The sequence below is a fragment of the Chroicocephalus ridibundus genome, chromosome Z (genome assembly GCF_963924245.1).
Source record: "Chroicocephalus ridibundus chromosome Z, bChrRid1.1, whole genome shotgun sequence".
Classification (NCBI taxonomy): Eukaryota; Metazoa; Chordata; class Aves; order Charadriiformes; family Laridae; genus Chroicocephalus; species Chroicocephalus ridibundus.
In genome coordinates, this window is record NC_086316.1 from 13,246,945 (window position 1) to 13,267,885 (window position 20,941).

The 20,941-nt window shown below is 42.1% G+C and overlaps 1 protein-coding gene across 1 annotated transcript; it reads right to left on the bottom strand.

The window, feature by feature from the left end:
* Nucleotides 1-13,762: 13,762 nt before the first annotated feature.
* Nucleotides 13,763-15,199, bottom strand: TUSC1 (tumor suppressor candidate 1). Its single transcript, XM_063321251.1, has one exon. The coding sequence runs from the start codon at nt 15,145-15,147 to the stop codon at nt 14,563-14,565; it is 585 nt and encodes a 194-aa protein (XP_063177321.1). The 5' UTR covers nt 15,148-15,199; the 3' UTR covers nt 13,763-14,562.
* Nucleotides 15,200-20,941: the final 5,742 nt, after the last annotated feature.

Genomic DNA, 20,941 nt, shown 5'->3' on the forward strand with positions numbered 1-20,941 from the left:
GTTTAAAGAAAGTAGATGAGTTACCTTCTGGATGTTTGCTCAACAAGTAAATTTTTATATATATACATATATACATACATATATATGTATGCAGATCATTCCAGTCCAGTGGGTGAATATATATGACTGTGTAGACGTATATGACTGCACAGTCATATATATTCACCCACCGGACTGGCCTAATCTATGGTCCTTACTGAAGCTCTCTTTGATATACTGGAGTTGGATATTAAAAGGTTTCTGTCCCTTCACCTGTCCCTGGTCAATTGTTCCAACTTCAGTGCTGTAGCTTGCTTCCAAAGAAGCTTTTTGAAAGATTGCTGTTGAAAGCTGTGTGACTGAAATTGCCCTAGGCTAAAAAAAAAAGGCAGAATAGCCTGTGTCAAAGTGGGTAAAATCAGGAGGAACATAGGACAATATATTCACACACTCAGATAAGTGATTATTTGCACACTGTCTTTGTGGAAAACCAAGCTAGAAATAATGCTCTCTTTCCAGCCTTGCAATTGCTCACAATTTTACTGTATGCTATGAGGAAGAAAAAAAAAATCTTTCTTCAGTTATTATCTTCTGTTATACCTTTGAAATTTTGGGACTCATCAAGTACTTCTTTCAAAGTAATGAGTTAGCAAAAATATATGCCAAATTGTGGAGGATAAACAATGTGATGGTACTCAAAAGACCTCCTGTGAAATAGCTCTGCAATCTACTTCACCTCAACATCAATGAAAATGGTAATTTTCCATCACTACAACCATCCTATTTTAATTGTTTTGTGCAGTTCATTTAAAAATCTCAGTTCTATCATGTCAGTACCTTTTGCATCTGAAGAGAAAAAGAAAGTCTGGGAATTGGAAATGTCCATCGTTTAACACAAAAATAATAATCATTCCCACCTCTATTTACTGAAACAGTCTTTTTTTTAAAAAAAATGTTGCATCATGCATGTTCTGAAATGCTTTCCATATTAAAAAAAATTCAGGTCAGATTCAGACACTGAGGCCTCTATCAGGTCTTCAGTAGGTGTATTTGTTGCCGTGTAACTTTACCTTAGATGCTTTCAAACTCATAAAAAATTATTAGAAATTTATTAAAATTGCGTTCATTAAAATGTATCAGAATTTATTAGTCTGCATTTGCCAAACACTAACATACGAACCTATCTATGTCACTACACAAAGAGAGCCCCTGAAGGGAAGCCCATGACAGCCTGGCTGACACATGCCCCACGAGGGTGGCAAGGCAGGGAGACGTGTCTTTGCAGATCGCTTGACATTAAACATACTCACTTCCTGCACAGAAAAACCAACAGCAGCTCTTCCTGCGCCCTGAGGCAGGGTTCTCTTGTACACCATGGAAATGCCCAACGTATCAGACTTGGCCTGGGGATGGACCTCCTCCATGGACACCCTTCCTTGCAAAATTCCTCACTATTTGATGTTTCTCAGCAAGATCTTGTGCACCACCTTTATTAGCTGCTGGCCCATTTCTGTTGAAAGCAGTCGTGGTTATCCAGGAATACTTGTTGCCCAAAAGGAACTGAGCCCGCACAGAGCTGGCTGAATGCCTGAGACTGCAGGCAGCCCTTGGCCCCAACTCTGATTCCCACCGTCTCCTCCCGGCCCTGTGCATGGTGCCTGTGATGGCGTGGCACAACCCGTGTCTCTCTCACGTGGTACCAAAGTGTCCCTGCCATGACTGGCAGCGTGGCCCCTTGCTGGTGCTCCCCTGGGAGGTGAGGTCCAGGGTCTGATATGGTGATGTCTGTACTACGGCACCGCCATCCTCACTCAGCCTGCTGAGGCAAGCAAATAGTCACTACTACATTGTATTAGGTGCACTGCTCAGTCCTCTCCTTTCACATATATACCCTTGTTCAGGTGAAGGAACAAATCTGCAGGGTTCGTAGCGAGGAGATTTCTGTATTTGTAAAATATCATTCCTCAATATAAACAACAGTTTGGCGAATATTCAATCATTTCTTACCACAGTTGTCATGTTCACAGTAACTATCTAGATTAGCTACTTCATCACCAATGATAACTGCATTTGTTGGGGAATAATCTTCCCTTCCATATTGATTTGGCTGTTCTCTTCCTGTCAGCAGAAGTTTTTCAGATTAATAAATCAGACTGCATTACCTTTACTCACACAGAATAGAGCCTCACTCCACAATTATCTCCATTGACTTCTGTAGGACTATTCCTGGTAGAAGTTATTTAATAAGGTTATCAGCCTACACATTCAGATTTTAGCATAGTCTGTCTCCAGCTCTTATCATGAAGAGTACCCGTAACAGCCTTGCAGAACCTGTGAGATGGTAACGCCACATTGTCTCAGTCAAATCGGTCATTTTACACACTTATGGATTCTGTCTATATCATCTTCTGACACTTTCATTAATTCTCTGAAGAAGGAAGATTTCACAGATCTTGCAGCTTTCCCACTGACTTTTTTCAAGATGTTACCCTGTTCTACAATTTGTTTTCTTCAGTTTGTAAATTTTTTGTTGCTTGCATTGTACAACAAGCATTCCTGAATTTACATTCTCTTTTGTGTGCTTTCTCCCTTTTCTTTCCTTACCCATGAATGTCCTCCCCATATCCCAGTTTATCATTTCACTAGCCCGTTTCCAGTTTGTCCTGTAAATGATTCTACAAGTTACAACTTACTTTTATCTTCTGTTTCCTCTTTGTCTTTTTTTTTTTTTTGCACTGTTCTCTCTTTCCCCCTTCAATATCATTTTCCCCCTACCCTACAAACACCTCAGAAATATCTGAAACACTGATAGCTAGAAGTTGAACAAGTGTCACGGGAGAACTAGTATCTCTTATAATTTTCCCTTGTTTTTTTACTATCTAATTTTTTTATTAATTTTTACTATCTCCATAATTTTATTTCTTTTTACTAAGCTCTAGTTAGTACTACATACTACTTCAGATTGCCTTTATTCTCATGTTCTTGCAAGGTAGGTCTCGGCTCACTGAAACAATGTGATGAGAAAGACACTATTATTGCTTCAGTGCAGATACAGTTTTCAACACTAGAGCATCCTAGCCTCTTGCACACTGCACGTCTTCCCATCCTGTCCTCCCTCCTTTATAAGCAAGGCACTTGCAACTGAGAACTGAAATGCAGAGGCCAGATCTGGTACTAAGTACATCCTGCTGAAAGTAAATAAGCAACCTACCAGTGCTATAAACCCAGGGACACGGGAAGCGCTCGAATCTCTGCCTTGTGAAACAGGACCCTAGAAAGGCTTCTGCTTACTCATCTCGGATTTTGCACTGCACCAAGGCTTGAGAGAACAGCCACGAGCAGTGGCTCGTCTCTTTAGAGACAAATCCTTCCTTAGATAGCCCAAGGACAAAGGTATCCTTAGTCACATATGGAACATGTGCTAAGATTCAACCTTTAAAATCTTTGTGAGAGAATTTCAGTTCTTCATGAAATCATGTTACTTCACATATAAAACATAGCTAAGAAGTTAGTGTCTCAGATTTTTATAACATAATAGTAATATAGAACCAAACATATAGCTCTGGACTATGGTAACCACAGTCAACTTGCCACACATCCAAAAAATAGTTTAAATTTCTAAGTTATCTTAATATATCAATTGAAAGAAACACCATAAAGATGTGTGTGATTATGAATCCAATCTCACTTCCATGATATTAAGATATGACCAGCATTTGAATAATGATTAGGGATTTTTAATTACTAAACCAAAGAAAAATATTTTTTCTGCATTCCTGAAGAAGAGAGATTTTCAAGCAAACCATTTCTAAATCAGTCAAGATAGAGCTATTTTTTAGAGGTATACAGGAAAATGAGTAAGAAAATAGCCCTTTATGGAACACCTAAAAGCCGTGGGATTCTTAACTTCAAAATGCAGAATTGTTACCTTGCTTTTAATTGGCCTTAGTTGAAACTGTACTGATCTTCTCATAGAAATAGAAATACAAATAAAACATGGTATTTCTTGTCACCAAACTCAGGAACATGGACCCTCTCTTCCATTCCTCAGTGTCCATCATCAGCATTTTACTCGAATATAAACGTGACTCAATCATTAGTGTCCCCTTCTCTTAACCAGTAAAGCCAGTCACTGTTTTAGCAGAACAAATTCAAAAACAAACCCTACGCTGGTAGGGTAGATTCATTAAGCTGCTAGTGCACAGATGTTATGCAGAGCTGTTCCCCACACACAGGACTAGCCTAAGTCCCTTAGCAAGCAGGAAAACTACAGACAATTTAATGTCAAGGATGTGTAGGTTTCGACTTCTAAGATAAGACAGGACTACCAGACCTGTGAAAGGAATATCCCACTCCTATGATGGCAATAAACCTTCACTTCAGGAATATTTAAGGGCTATTTTTCAGCAATCAACGGAATCATTAACAGACTAAGGAATGCCCACCTGGAACGGATTGGTAGCCACGCACATCAATTTTAGAGCTGATTGCAGATTACAAGTGCAGGAAATATAAAAAACATCCTTCTGCAATGTTTGTAAAGTAGTTTGCACGTTTTATTTCATATTTTTAATGGTTAATTCGAAGTTGAAACCTAGCACAAATATGTGTTACTGTTATCCGTTATCTGGGTGCCCTGATCTTCACTTTTGTGCTGTAGCACAGAAAGACTTACCCAGACACTAAGAAACTGCACCCCTTATAGTTCCCAGCTTTATGAGACATTTAGGACAAGTGCAACACACACAGCTTTCTCATTTTTCATCCCCAGCTTTAGGGCAGGCAGAATTCATTGTAGTGATCATCCCTTTGCAACGAACACAAAATACCAGTATAACACCATCACTTCAGGATGGTGAAATTTTGTTGGCTTTTCTCACATGATTAATTTCACTGGCTTCCAAAAGACTGAATAAGTGGGTATTTTTTCCCTCTGTATATGTAGCAATTCAACAACAGGTCCACAGCAAGAGGGGAAAAAGAAAAAAAAAGGCAAAAAAATTCCAAGCTGCAGCCGAGTATAATTACAGACATAAAGCCTCAAACACAATTTAACCACTAGAAAATTAATCAAATCACATTGAAATGAGAATATGACATCTCCAGCATTCTTGGGGGCATGGAAGATAAGAATTCAGTGAATCTCCAGGTGCAAAGCATAGAGGAAATAAATACTCATCTACGAAATCTTTTGTCTGGACCCCATCATTGTCTCTGGATCTTTGCTTCAAGTAGTAGGGACAAGCAGTGGGGATGAGAGCAAGGACAGACCCACACAATCCATTTTGCCTTCATAACCCCCCCAGAAACCTGTATACAAGTAAACTTATCTGACCCTGCTCCCGCTCCCTAGCTGGACAGGTCCGGAAGAAAGCACTGGTGCTGCAGCCTCAGACAGATCCGTTCCGGGAAGCTGTAGTGCTTTGGAGTAGAGGTGGAATCAGCACAGCCTAGATGACAGACATGCAGAGAGAATATTTGGATCTTGTACTTTGGCATGTATTCAGAAAAAGTCTTTCATAAAATTCTGTAAAGACTACAGTATGTGTGTGTATACATTCACATACACACACACTTGTACTCCTACCACCATTGCGAAGATAGGAAACTACAGAGTCCTTACCCACCCTCTAATTCCCTCCATCCTTTTTCCTCAGGTTATGGTAACTGGTAGGTACTCCTACTCAGTTACCTGGTAAAAGTTGCCAAGCTGTGAACTTGCAGGAGAAAAGCTGCCTCCTACAGACCTTGTAAAAATGGGACGGTGTGAAACTCTGCAGTGGTGCATAGCTCTGCTTTATGACATTTAATCTTTTATTCCTTCAAATAATCAAGGGTTACTCAGAAGAGAGAATGATGCAGCTAAGGAGAAATGTCTACTGCCGTGCAACATCTTAGTTAGCTGTGTTTAACTGATGTGCGTTCAGAACACACTTGCTTTTGTCACAGCTCAGCTAAGTCAATGAAGTTATACTGAACCACTCTATTTCACTATCTTGCATATTAGCACACCACTTTCCCAAAAATTCAAATGTATAAATAACATCACCTAATACTTTCTGTAGTCCAGAGAGTTCATGAGCCACTTAAATCAAAAAGGCACTGTATGATGTACTTAGCATAAAATTATAAATACACAATAAAGTATGACAAATTTTCTAGTGAGCCAGCAGCACTGAAGTCTGCAGTTAACATAACTTTGCAACTGTACAATCTAGGAACAGCCTCACAGATTTAGCTAAGCCAGATTCCTAACAAGCTGCATCATCACCTGAATTTCATTTAACAAAATTTATGCTACTAGCTGAAAAGAAAATTGTTAGTTGGACAGCTGCTATCTAAATTATTAAAATACCTGCTTTGAAAAGAAAGGAATTGGTGTAAAAAGTCTGAGACTGCACAAATGTACTGAACAATCAAGGCAATGAAAAGACGTAGCACGAAAAGGATAAAGTAAGTTTTCATACCTGTGTTTAAAGAGAGAAAAAATTACTTAAATTCAATAACTGGTTGCAGAGACTCCAGATCATACTTTTATGTCGTGTTAAAGCTATGCATACACATAAACCCACAAGCTTTTTACACAGCAAAACTGGAATCTTTCCTGGTCTGTGTTGTACCTCATTTTGTTGCAAAGAGGAGTGCTCAGTGACAACTGTTTTGGCTAGTTGTCCCCTTATGAATAGAATTACACATTTTCAAGTTCCACAGGAAAGGCTCATAAAAACCTATCTTTCTCCTTTTCTTCCTGAGGCAGCAGTAGTGATAACAAAGGACTTTATTTATCATTAACATTAAGAAAACCAGTGTGTTGGCTTTATCAGTCAACACCCTCAGGGAAACAGCTCTGTTATCATAAAAATAATCTTTATTTTTTCAGGATACCTACATAATATGTGGAAATCTTTCAAAGAGGAGGATCCCTACTGAACCTATCCCTGTTGTGAACGACTTATCTCAGGAGTTCTAAAGAGAGAAACAAATTAAAAGTTCCCTATGATTACAAACGTACAAAAGTTCCCTATGATTAACAGGTACCACTATTAGAAATCACTGTACAATAGTTCCCCGAAGGAAAGTCTGAAAACCCAGCACTCTTCTTCCCACTTTCCATGCCTTATTCCCACTTTTAATGCCCCCTTTCCATCACATATGCATCACATTCAGATTTTTTGCAGTGTAGAAGTGTCTCAATAACACAATGCAATACCTCTCTGGCAAAGCCAAGCAAGCTCTTAGAAAGCGAGAGAATGAGTTTGAATTTCTATATTCAAACTACAACTTGAATAAGTTCTCTAAACTTTAAATTGTTGCATGAGAGTCCCACCTTCATCCGTGTTTCCTTAAGAAAACGGCAGCATTCCTGTATTTTGCACTGCGTCTAACGCCTGAGGACTGCTCTGTGAAACTGGTACTGTATGAGCTGCTCGGAATAGCTTAACACGTGGGGGAACATAAAGACTTTTGATCCTATTTGGCAGTAGGCACAGGTTAACACAATGATACCCTCAGCTTTTCTGAGATTACAGTGCTTCTTGGCATACTGGAAGGGAAAACTTAAAGCTCCTGGTGAAGTTTAATGTACAAAGTACAAAAATGAAACTCGAGTGATTGCAGTTTGAGAGTTAAATGCACGCATTCTTTCCCTGCATTTGAGAGCAGGCAGTAATTTAGCTTTAAATGCAGTTCTGAATGCAGCTGAAAAGTACTCATCGTGCCAGTCTGCTCCAAAGCAGAGCGTTCCCAGGGCATACCAGAATCTGCTCTAGCAGTCTGTAACAGAAAAGTCAAGGTTGGTATGTGTAGTGGAGGACAAAAAAGGTCTGGATGTGGAACCAGTAAAAGAAGCTAATTGCACAAGAGCAGTAAGAATGGCACCTACATTACCAGGTCACAAAGAGCCCACCACACACCAGTGTGCGACTTCTCAGGATGCTCACACCAGGAGACAACGGGAGAGCATGCAGGCCCTGATAATTTACTGGGGTGGACCAAGAGCTCACAAAGGGCACAAAAAACTATATACAAAGGCAGCATACGGTAACCAAATCAAAAACCCATGAGAAGCAGATTGGTAAGATGGCATCCTTTGTTGTACATCTCACCCAAGGAGTCCCGAAAGGACTGACTGGGGACCGCCAGAGTACACGTGTTTTGGGGCTGGAATGCCAGACACATGCATCTCAGTGCTTATGGGTTTTTCCTTATGAAGGCATGAATCTGAACAAGTAAAGGTAGTTTTCTTTTAATTTTTGGAAATATGCACCTCTTCCTCTACTGTTAATGCTTGCATTCAACTTTGCTACACCATTGCAACAGCATTTCCTACACCAGCTCGCTGGAGTCTAGCATTTTTATTAGCATTTTTTTACACAGAAATCTTCAATGCAACAAGGGCTTCTTGCCCATATGGTCAGAAATCCTCCCATCTGTTCCTTAATCAGATGTATTCACTCTTTTTCTAGCCACTCTTCTGGCCTCTTAATTGGCCAAAGGGAGATCTTGCAAGCTTCTAAGTTTTGCCCTGCTCAGCAGCCACTGAGGAGATGCAGAAATGTCCATTGAGGGCAAAAACGCTTCTTTAGCTAAAAGCTGGAATGAAACGTTCTCTGGCAGAACACAAACAAAACCTTCTCTGGTACCAAGAGAAGGCTAGCAACCAGGTTGACTGACATGTGAAGCTGCCTCTTTCCTCCCTTCTCCAGATGTCCTCCAAGCCACAGACTATTCAAATGTAGCCAAGAGCATCTACTCATATCCAGGAGATGAGCTGCTTTTCACACACATTCCTCCAATTCCTAGTGCTTTTTTCCAGCACTGCCATACCAGTCCCAAGCACAAAAGGTCAAATTTGACTTTTACCCTAGTTTCACAGCAGTTTCTTGCACAATAAAGAGGTTTCAAAAGTAAAACAGGCACAACCTTCCCCGGTCAAATGAAGGGAGACTTCTGGGACTGCTTTTGGTAGTAAAGACCTTATATTTAGATTTCTGAGCATCTCTGACGCTTTTAGTCCCCTATTTTAGATTTTGCGCACCTCATTCATTCAGTAGATCCAGTCACTTATATTTACAGTGTGGAGTAATGAAATATTTAACTGTTGTTAAAGCTACAGTTCTTGCATCACTAAAAATATTAAAACAAGAAGAAAACCAAAATCTTCTATAGGATTTTTTTGAAAACTTCTGCTTTTTTGCATCTGTGATTCTGTGATCTTACTTTTGGACTGTTGAAGTCCTTGGGAAAATGTGTCAAGTACACTGCTCTGATTCTAGATGATTTTACAGCGTCCACCCTGAAGCTTTTCTTCCTCAACAGTGCAGCACAGCAAAACTCCCTCACACTGTAAAAGCAAGGTAAGATTTTTGATAAATTAAAAAAAAAAAAAAATCACTTCTGGATGAAAAGCAATAACAAAATTCAGAATTAAAAGTCATAAAAGCCTCAGCTGGGAATCATGCTTTCTAATAGCCAGCTAGAACAATTTGACCATCTTCACCATGAAGAATTACTGAACAGCCACGGAGTCACAGTTCCGACCGAGGGACAAACAACACTATTTCCTTCTTCATAAGAAGAAACACGGGTGCAGCTAATTATTCGCAATTCACACACAAACACACCAGCTGCTATGTCAGTAGCCCATATAATTTTCATAAGCGGTCATTATAACAGAAGTCATGACCACAAACACATTAGGCCTACTGTATTTACATGCTGTGCAGCCACCTCACCTCCAGGGGTGCCCTAAACTCTCACACGCTGATCATTAGCATCAGGCTGGGTTCAGGCGGTTGGAAGCGAGTTTGCCAAATCGCAGCACCTGGATGCTGCTGGCTGACCACAGCGCGTTCCTCTGTTACTGAACCGGGACCCCACCGCGGTGATAAGAGTTGTACTAGCCCAGGCGCTACATTGCAAACAATTGCGCAAAGCGCTTGAGGTCATTGGAAATCCTGCAGTGTTTATAAAATGGAGACAATCAGTCTTCTGGCCCTCACAAACTTTCACATGAAGTAAGTTGACCTTACTGAGCACCACTGCTAATAATCTCAGTAGCGGCTAAGGATTGTTGGTAGAGCAGCTCCCCGAAGCTTGCCCTCACTTCAAAGACACAGTTGCATTTTTCTTCAGTACTATCTTTTATTTTATCCAAACTTTGCATTCAGTATTTTTATTCTTTAAAAATACACCAATATATATGAATATAATAATCCCATTAGCTTTTGTTTGACAGTCGCATCTTTCCACAGTAATTCTCTTTCACAAAATGTTCTCTATGGATTATCCAACCAACTGCTGCCTTCCCAGCTTTACACCACGTTCCCTCCTACAAAGCCAGATCTAAAGCAGCCTCTTTATGCCCTCTAAATGTCATGCCTTTTATCTTCTCTTCTGCTACAACTACATTCTGACTGCACAAAGACCCCTGACAGCACAAAGAGCAAGCAAATGGCCTTGAAAGTCATGAAATAATACCGGTAGCAAGCTTCTTTAAAAAGAGCTTTATAATCACGTGCTGCTATTATTCTCTGAATGATACGGGGCTTTATTTTGAAAGGGATGTGGCAGTAAATTCAATCCGGATATTGTACAGAAGGATGATTGTTCCCAGGCAGTTGCACCTAAACTTCCCAGTATGATAATACAGATATCACTTAAAAATATACAGGTAAGACCTTGTTAATTTGTGATCACTAAAAATCCATCTTTAAACTGCTACTCTAAATCATTTGCAAGTTTGGAAAAATGGCTTTCTATACATCTTGCAAATGTCTTTGCTGACTCGAACAAAACCGAAAGCTGATACTGAACACAGTGAGATAGGTGGAAAGGGAAGAATAACAGATGACTGCTTTGGTAGGAAAGTAGCTGAACTAAACTAATCTGAATGGCATTAGTTTATCATACAAAGACATTTAATTTATTTCATTATTCTCTGTGGGCAGCTAAAGCACCCCAAGGCCCTAACATATTCAAGGAGACGAACATAGCGGACAAAGACTCCTTCAGAGTGCAATATTTAATGAAACTTAAATTAGGTCTCAAAAGAGCAATAGAGTGTATATTAAATATGGCACCGTCACTGAGCCATTCTGTTCATACGCATGTGTTTTAAAGTAATTGCCAGCAAATTCACACAGGGCCCCAGAAGATTTTAATACAGTTTTAATATAGCCATTCCATTTTAACATACACTTCGCAGTATTTTGTTAACACGAGGCACAGGACAGAAGGGTGAGGAAAAGTCTGCAGCCAAGACTGAACACTTCCTTAAGAAAAAAAAGAAAGTATTTTTATTGTCTTAGCAATTACGTGAAAGGCTACAGAATTTTTGGTTCTGTTTGCCTCTATGTGTGTATATATATATATTTGTCAAAAAAAGTCAAGCAAATATGTACTCACATTTGAAACACTGCAATTTAACTAGGTGATCAGGAAGATATTATTGCCAAATGTTTTATATATTGTTATGTTTCTATGAATTTATGCAGGGAAGAATAAAAAACCAAAACTAAACAAAACACCCAAGGCCTCAAATCCAAACTTGGATTCAACCTGTTGTCTAATAAAAAACCTTACCTGAAAACAAACTCACTTTCATATAGCACTCTGATGCACTGTAATACAAAATACTATGCAGTAAAAGGTAATTATAAGCAAAAACATTTTTAAACAGGAAAATAATCCACTAGTCTTCAAAAATTTGGCCTCAGCAAAAATGATTTTCTTTCCCAGTAACTATGACAAAGAAATAGGTACTTAAAACCTAGAATCAAAAACATGAAAAAATATATGGCTTTGAAGTTCACAGTTTTGAAAATGATCAGTATGCAACTGAAACAATTTTGAAGGAAAAAAAGTCAAGTTATGAAAAGAAGGACAACAGGACAGCATGCTTCTGTTTGTTGAATATACTGCAGCAATTTTTTTCCGCAATGCAACTTTTTTTCCAAATCCAAGGAAGTAGCACTAAGTCCGGACAGAGGAAGAAAGGCTCAACACGGCAAGACGTTGAAACACAGAGACAGTACTACAATAACTAGAAGAAAAGAAGGACGAAAACTTGTCACAGACCAGAATGCGATAAACAGAATTACAGACAAGATTTGGGAGTAAGAAGCGAAGACTGGAACTTCAAGATTTGACGGCTTATCGGACAGAAAGCAGAACAGGAAACAAAACAGACCTCAACCAAAAGCAGAGGAAGGTTTAAGCTCTTCATACAACTGCAGTAACAGTTCTCCCATCACGTCAGATGCACAGATGCTGTGATGTATCAGGCAATTCCAGAGATACTCTGTGCTTTCTGCCAATCATCAACACAAGGGGCTTTGGCCGAAATGCAGTTTTAGGGCCAGATGTGAGTTTTTGCCTACAGTATCAAGCCACTGTTAGAACTGGCCGTACAGACAAATCCAGACTATAAGCACTAAGGCATGTATATTGCCTCTTCCAGTACGTCTCATTATTTGTAGTTTCCTGTAGCCAAGGATCATGCAAGTGTGTCATAGAGGAAACTCACCACCTGTAAACCATTAATTGGCGGACACGGCAGTGAAGTACTACTTTTGCACCATCTTACTAAAGACTCTTCCTAACTCTTGTCTTCTGCTGTCGTAAACAAACTCACAACAACCAGCTCAGATTGGTTAAACGAAACTTTTGCAACTTGACTGAATTAAGTGATAGTTTACTGCAGTCCATCTGGAGGCAGCAATTTTAGGAAATAGTTAAAATCTCTTCTTTGGCACTCTTCACATTAATTTCAGTCTTAGCAAAATACTCATCTTTTTTTTAAACTCTGTATTTTGCAATCTGTAGGGCTGTTTTCCAATTTCTCTATCAAGATGGAGAAAAAAAACTAAAAGCAAAGAATCCTTTACATAAACTTGCATAGAACTTAGTACTCTTGCATGAAAACTCCATTTATCTGGAGTGCCCCCGTTTAATTAAAAAAAATTGCATATTGTATCAGAAAAGTCCAGAATCTCTTCTCTTCCATACATGCCAGTACTTTAAATTTTATCTTAATACAGCCCTAAGTTGTACTATTTTGACAGACTCTTCATGTTTCTTGAGTTACTTTACCAGAGAAACACAATCCTGGTGGTGCGCTGATTGTAGGTACTGCAATTCTTGAGTGTTTATCAATTTAAGCATTTCTGGGAACACTTTGTTTATAAAACAATCAAACACCACATCCAGACACCAACACCCACAACTTCTCATTAAGGAGAGACTTACTGCACCTTGCCCTTGCCATTTTGTTTTTCCATTTTGAGAATGCACTTACTTGAGGCTACAGATCGAAAGAGACTTGGTTTAACAAGCACCACAATCACTTTATGATTAGAGGCTTATGCTGACATTATATGAATGAATAACTACTCAATTCAGAAGTTGTATTATCAAAGATATTGAGAAATATGGGGTTTCACCTTTTCATTTTACTTTGAGCTGAAACAGACTGTAGCTATTCAAGCTTTAAAGAACCAATCCCAAACCTGATTGGTTTGCCATCAGACATCTTTTAAATTACAACAAAATGACGGAAGATTACAAAACCAACAGATGTCTCAGTTCTGTACAAGACTTGCTTCCAAGTAGATTTTCTAAAGGAGGAAAGGTCTGAAAATAACTAAGTAATTCGCTTTCAAATAGTAAATTTTCTTAAGGAAAAAAGGCCCCCAAAATAACCAATTCCTTTGGCTTTGAGGAAGTGCATTACAAAGGTCTGAAGGGCCTACAATTTCAAAATAACTCCCAGTTAAAAATCACACTGAAGACAGTCATTTGCTGTGTCATATTTTTATTTATCAGCTGCATTTTCATGTGAAAGTGTGAAATTCAAACCAATATTTGTGTTGCGGTTAACAAAGTCCATCATTAGGGATACAAATACTGTTTTGCGGGAAATGTCCAGACAATTCAGAGGACGTCAAATGATCACCAACTTTTACTGGAGTGCTGACAAAGCAGCTCGCAAGCTTCCTCCACTCCCTTTCCTAACAGACATACACAGACTACTCAGAACTGGTAAGAGCCATCTTTTGATAGCCTCCATGGCTATTGAGGTCTACATGATAGTCGCTAACTGAAAGGGAAGCAAGGTGATCCACAGCTGCTCCCTGAAGGAAGCACAGTTCAATGCTGTGAGGTGACACGAGAACAACTGTTCTTCTCACCGTGGTTCTTTCTTTTCTCCATGACAACAGCTGCTTCGAGGCATTCCTCGACTAAAACGCTGGCCTCTTCCATGCATCAGTTTTCCAGGCGAATTTGCTTCTCTTTGATCACAGTCAATGCTTCCTGGTCATACATCTGGGAAAGGGATTAAAAAAAAACAAACAAAAAAACCCAACAAAAACCCACCTCCTCCCTCCTCAAACGCTTTCTTTGGGGCTGAAGGGGCCGCCCCGTGTTTCACCGGGGGCGGCAAAGGGAGGAGGGAGGGGATAAGCCGCTTCTCCCCCGCCCCGAGGTCCAGCGGGCGGAGGCGGCCAGGCCTGGCAGGCCTCCCCTCAGCACCGCCCCCTCACAGCAGCCCTGCCCGGCCGCGCCGCCTTCCCCCGGGGCCGACTATAGGGGCAGCACCAGGCTCTTCTTCTCCAGCGGCTGCTCGTCTTCCTGCAGCAGCTCGTCCAGCTCCCCGTCTTCCAGCTCCGAGGCCTCCGTCCCGTCAGCGGCCCGGCAGCGCCGCAGGCGCCGCAAGGCCTGGCGGTGCTTCTCTTGCAGCCGCCCCAGCTGGGCGCGCAGGGCCTCTGCGTCCTCGCCCAGCTCGGCGGCGGCGGCGGGAGGGGGCTGGTCGGGGCCGGGCCCCAGCAGGGTCTGTCGGAAGAGGTAGCGGTTCTCCCGGCGCAGGCGGCGGTTCTCCAGCCGCAGCCGGGTGTTCTCCTGCCGCAGCCGCGCGTTGTGGCACTCCCGCTCCTCCCGCTGCCGCAGCGCCTCGCTGTAGCTGGCCGCCAGGTCCGCGTACCGCTCCGACAGCTGCTGCAGCGAACCCCGCGACTGGCCCCGCCAGCCGCCCTCCTCCTGGACACCACTCGGCCCGGCCACCACCTCCGCCCCGCTGCGGCCGCTACCGGCGGCGCCGAGCCCCTCCCGGCCTCTCCGCGCCCAGCCGTTACAGCTCCAGCGCCCGTCCGCAACGCGCATGCGCCTCATCCGTGCCGTGCCCGCAGCCCGCCTGCACGCCCCACCGCCGCCGCCGTCGCCCGAGGAGGGAGGGGTGCGGCGCCGGCGCCTCCTTATGCAAAGTGAAGGGCGGGGCTTCGGCCGCCCGCCGGCCGGGGGGGGTTGGGGGTCGGGGTGAAACAGGCAGGGCGCGGCCGGCGGCGCCATTTTGGGCGTGGCGACATTTTGGGCGCGGGGCCTGCCCTGTCAGCAGGGCTGGGGAGCAGGGCTCTTGGGGCCTGAGCCCTGAAACCCGTCAGTTCCTTTCGCGTCACAGCTTGTTCTTCTCCACCCTGTTTCCCAGCCCTGTGAGGTGACGGATGGGCTTAGGCCGCTGGGCCATCCTGTCTCAGAGCACACCAGTCCACCCCACTGCCAGTCTGACAAGGTGGGATTTCACTGTCTGGCACAGTTGCGCAGTCTTGCAGTGTTCATGTGGGCCTCATTTTTATCTTTACTTAAAAGTGGCGGCTACAGCACAGAGGAAAGCTAATGAGAGCTCAGAAGTGCTTGTTAAATGAAGACCTGGTTATATAAATGTTTGTCCATGCTAGTCTTGCTGGCTTGTTGGGATTTAAGGAGTAAGAAATGCAGGCTATAAGGATGCGTGGTTAGTACATGAACAGTTCTGACAGCTTGTATATGGTTTGACTTTAAAAGTAGCAAGATCATGTGGTATAAATTTGTCCGTAAACTGTTTCCAAAAGAAGAGAAATAGGATGCAAGGACTGCAGATGGATGGCATTTCATAGTGGGTGGTGAAATCCATTAATCTTCTGAAATTCTTATCAGTTCTCTTTAGCTATCCTCATTTACATAACCATGCATATAGGTAGCTGCACAGATAAGTGGTTCTGTTGGGATTACCTTGTCTGTGCAGTACGTACCACTATGGGCCTCTGTATTTTTTGCACTTGAGGTTGTAAACTATGACAGGGATCATGCTTTGCTTTATGATCTAGTTGAAGATGTCCCTGCTTACTGCAGGAGGGTTGAACTAGATGACCTTTAAGGGTCCCTTCCACCCCAACACATTCTGTGATTCTATGAATTACCAGCTGAAACTCTTTGAGTATGGACCGTGTATTGGAAGTTCAACAAACAATGCATAGCAGTAATTGTAATAATTATTTTCAGAACCTTTTTGGCTCCAAATGATGACTGTTTACTTAAAAAGTTTAGAAAAGAAACAGCTGTCATGGTTTTGGCCAAATCGGCCAGTGGCCGGTGACAGATGCTCCCCCCCAGCCTCTCATGCACAGAGAGGAGGAGGAGAGATAAAGAGATTTACGAATTTAGAAGAAACTAAACTACTTTAATGAAATATTAATAAGAAAATTAAAAGGAAAACAATTCAATAGATACAGTATATACAAAACCGTAATAAGTTCCCAGGATGATGTCACCGGCAGGCACTGGGGAAGTCCCAGGCTGGATTCAGCGATGGGTGGGAACTGGGTTCCAGAGTTGGAGTCAGGAACACAGGGATTGGGATCAAAGGCAGATGAACAGACAGTGTCCTCCTCAGACGTCAGCCATTGAAGAAAGAGAGTTGACCCTTTGATCCCTCAGCTTTTATACTAAGCATAGGGCAGATGGGATGGAATACCCCATTGGTCAATTTTTGGTCACCTGTCCTGTCCGCTCCTCCCCACAGGTGGGTTCCCCTATATGCTTTTCCACTTCTGACCCTCCAATGGGCAAATAATGAAATTAGCTGACCCTGGTTGTTACAGCAATAAGTATAAGCAAGAGCCTTTCTGCATACCATTCCTTGGCACACACTATCTCTTCACTCTGAACGAACCGTTTTAGACACAACATGCTGTTAGTTTTAGTGAGTTAGAAGAGGCCTAGCTAAGAACTAAAATTAGTGAACAGAAAGTTGGTTCTGTTTTACCTCAGACCAGGACAACAGCAAATTGCTGCAGGACAGAAGTAATCTTAGTATTACTGTACTTTTGCCGTGACTGCCGGTTGGCAAAAATGAATTTACAGGCAGCATTCCCAGCCATCTTCCAAGGAGAGATTGGCTAGGACTTTATAGTAGTTCCATGTAATATGTGCCTAAACTGGTTTTGCACTGAAAGAAACATGTTAATGCCTGCTTATTAGTCACTTCTTAACTTTGCTGCTTTGGAAATCCATGGGTATACCCACTGCTAAGACGCCCATAAAGCTTTATGTTGAGCTATAGGCTGAATCCAGTAGAGCGCTGAAACTCCTTAGTGAGTGTGGAAGTGGACCAGGGCTTTGCACTCCTGAGAAACAGTGCATAGGGTAACACAGAGCTTGAGCTTTTGATGACCAGTGGGTTAGATTACACTCATCATTAACAGCACCTTCAACTTCAATTTGAGGTAGACTGTGCCTTGAGTCTTGCGGTGAATGTATTATGGCTCTCAATTTTGTTCAGTCAGCTATTTTAGTTTTTCATGTGCTTTTATTTTTGTAGTCTGGGAATTACATGTATACATGTAATGTATATGCATGTATACAAGCATAAAGATTGATGGGCTGTATTCCTACAAAAACCATACTCATGTATCAGAAGGGAATTTAGTGAATTTCAGATTCCTCGGGCAATATTTGATACTCTTGGGTTAAAGGTAGCGATAGGAAGTAGTTATTGGGGAAAGATGATAAATTGGTATAGACAAACTTTGGTTTTGAGATAGGGTCACACTAGTCAGTGTCAAAGGGGGAAATAAAAAGGAGGAAGAAGCCAGAGAAGTTGTGAGTAGTTGTCCAGTCTTCAATGATTTTTAACTCGCAGAATTCCTTTGAAGGCATTCAATATTTTAAACAGCAGCAATATAGTAGATTATCTCTGTTCCTATTGTGCAGGGTTCCTGCGTAACTCTCTATTTCTTTAATGATATCAGGTTTCCATACATGAGAAGAGAAAGTGTCTGTGCTTTGGACCATTAGCTGCCATTGATTTTGCAGTCTATCCAACCTGCCCAGGAAGAACACCTCTCAAGGAAAATAAAAACTGCCCACCATTGCCTTTACAACTTGGGACACTGAATTAATATATTTGAAGTCAAAGGAATTCAAGCGGTTTGTATGGATATGGAGGGGTTTTATTCTCTGTGATTCCTAAAGGAGGTCATACAAAAAGTTAGGCCCAAACTGAGTTTACTTAAATTTTTGTACTCCTTTTTTGATCTTAGAATCAGAATGGTTTGAGCTGGAAGGGACCTTTAAAGGTCATCTAGACCAAACGCCCTGCAATGAGCCGGGACATCTTCAGCTTGCTCAGAGCCCTGTCCAACCTTACCTTGTATGTCTCCAGGGGTGGGGCATCTACCACCTCTCTGGGCAACCTGTTCCTGTGTTTCACCACCCTCATGATAAAAAATGTGCCCCTTATATTTAGTCTAACTCCACCCACTTTGCTTTTAAAACCATTAGCCCTTGTCCTATCACTACAGGCCCTACTGAAAAGCTTGTCACATCTTTCTTGTAAGCCCCCTTTAAGTATTGAAAGGCTGCAATAAGGCCTCCCTGGAGTCTTCTACAAGCTGAACAACCCCAGCTCTCACAGGCTGTCCTTATAGGAGTGGGTGTTCCATCCCTCTGATCATTTTGTGGCCCTCTTCTGAGCCTGCTCCAACAGGTCCATATCTTTTCTCTGCGGAGGGCTCCAGAGCTGGATGCAGGGCTCCAGAGCTGGATGCAGTACTCCAGGTGGGGTCTCACAAGAGCAGAGTGGAGGGGTAGAGCATGCCCTGCTGGCCATACTGCCTTTGATGCAGCCGTGTATACAGTTGGCTTTCTGGGCTGAGTGCACATTGCCAGCTTATCTCCAGCTTTTCATCCACCAGAACCTCCAAGTCCTTCTCTGCAGGGCTGCTCTCAGTCCCTTCATCCCCCAGCCTGTGTTGATACTGAGGGTTGCCCCGACTCAGGTGCAGGACCCTGCACTTGGCTTGTGGAACCTCATGAGGTTCACATGGGCCCTCTTCTTGAGCTTGTCCATGTCCCTCTGGATGGAATCCTCTCCGTCAGGCATGTCCACTGCACTACTCAGCTTGGTGTCATCTGCAAACTGGCTGAGGGTGGACTTGATCCCACTGTTTATGTCATTGATGAAGGTATTGAGCAGTACTAGTCCCAGTACAGACCCCTGATGGACACCACTCATCACTAATCTCTATCTGGTCATTGAGCTGTTGATCCCTGCTGTCTGGATGTGACCATCCAGCCAATTCCTTATCCACCGAACAGTCCACCCATCAAGTCCATCTCTCTCCAATTTAGAGAGAAGGTTTTTGTGGGGGACTCTGTTAAAGACATTAAAAGTCCAGATAGACGACATGCGTAGCTCTTTTCTTGTCCACTGATGTAGTCACTCCATCATAGAAAGCCACTAGATTGGTCAGACAGGACTTGCTCTTGGTGAAGCTATGCTGGCTGTCTCGAATCACCTCTCTGTCCTCCATGTGCCTTAGTATAGCTTCTGGGAAGATCTTTTCCATGATCTTCCCAGGCACAGAGGTGGGGCTGACAAGTTATTAGTTCCCAGGGTCCTCTTTTCTAACTTTTTTTAAAAATAGTGGCGACTGGTACCGTCCCAGCCTTTGAGAAATAACACATAGGTAAAGGAATGTCCCATCAAATTTCTCCTCCACTGTGTGTATTCCTCTAAAGTGCGTGTAATTATAATTCACGTGGGTTTTTCTGAAATTAAGGTAGATCATTTTGCTCCAGTGCAACCAGTGCAATATGGCTTTCAGCTTGAACTTGATTCAAAATCAAACCTCTAAAATATTCTCAGTATTTTGAGATAGATATTTTGTGTAGTCCTGACAATAAGAGCATTGCTGTGTACACATGAAGCAGTGTCATCCAAGGGAGCATCCAAGCAAGCAACAAATTTAAAAATACAGAAAAAAGCACGCATTAGCTTTTAAACTGAGTGCTTTCAAAATAGCATGGTTGAGTGATGTAATCTTGCAGTTGTAAGGCCAGATTGAGCTGTTTTAATGTGTTTATGTAGTCTTCAGTGTTTTTCAGAATCTAAGTGTACAGTAACAAACAAAGTTTCTAGCTGCCAGGTTCTGACCTTTCCAAGGGGAAGTAAAGGTTAACTAATAAATACATTTTCTTTGTGGCTCAGCCTGAAAGAAAGCCTGGAAGGCCCTTACTGGGAAAGAATATCCAGTCTCATTAGGTTGGATCTTGCTTCAGCACTTCTCTGATGGCATGTAACATGCTAGCATTAATTGCATCACTGATTACATTTCAGTGGACAGAATAGGGCTAAATCTTAGTGGTGGGACCTGTTGGAAATGAAGGTAATAGAAAAGGTACAGAGCAACAAAACCAACAAAAATTAAAAATGGTGACTGGAAAACAGTGCAGATAAGAAAATAACAGAAAGGGAGAAGAAAAGAAATTGTGATAACTTGTAAGGGGAGCATGTTTCCTAGCTGAACAAGAGTGGAAGAGACAATGTGACAGTTAATAAATGATAAGCAGAAGCATACTTACAATTCAAAGGGTTTATTCTGCCTTGATCTTTATGCTGACATAACAGGGAGTTTCAGTGTAGGATACTGTAGCTCATGGATCACCATTAAAAATAAAACATGGGCTTCTACCAAGAATGAGATCTGATGTCAGTAAAGAAACAGCAATGTGGAGTGCATCAGTAGTTTGCTAACGGTCCTGGAAGTAATGTAGGAAAATGCAGGCCAATCTGTGGGTCTGTTCTGAGGTTGAAGGGAAGAAATGTCTTTGGAGAGAGAATTTGTTGTGTGGTGTATCAAGAGGAGGT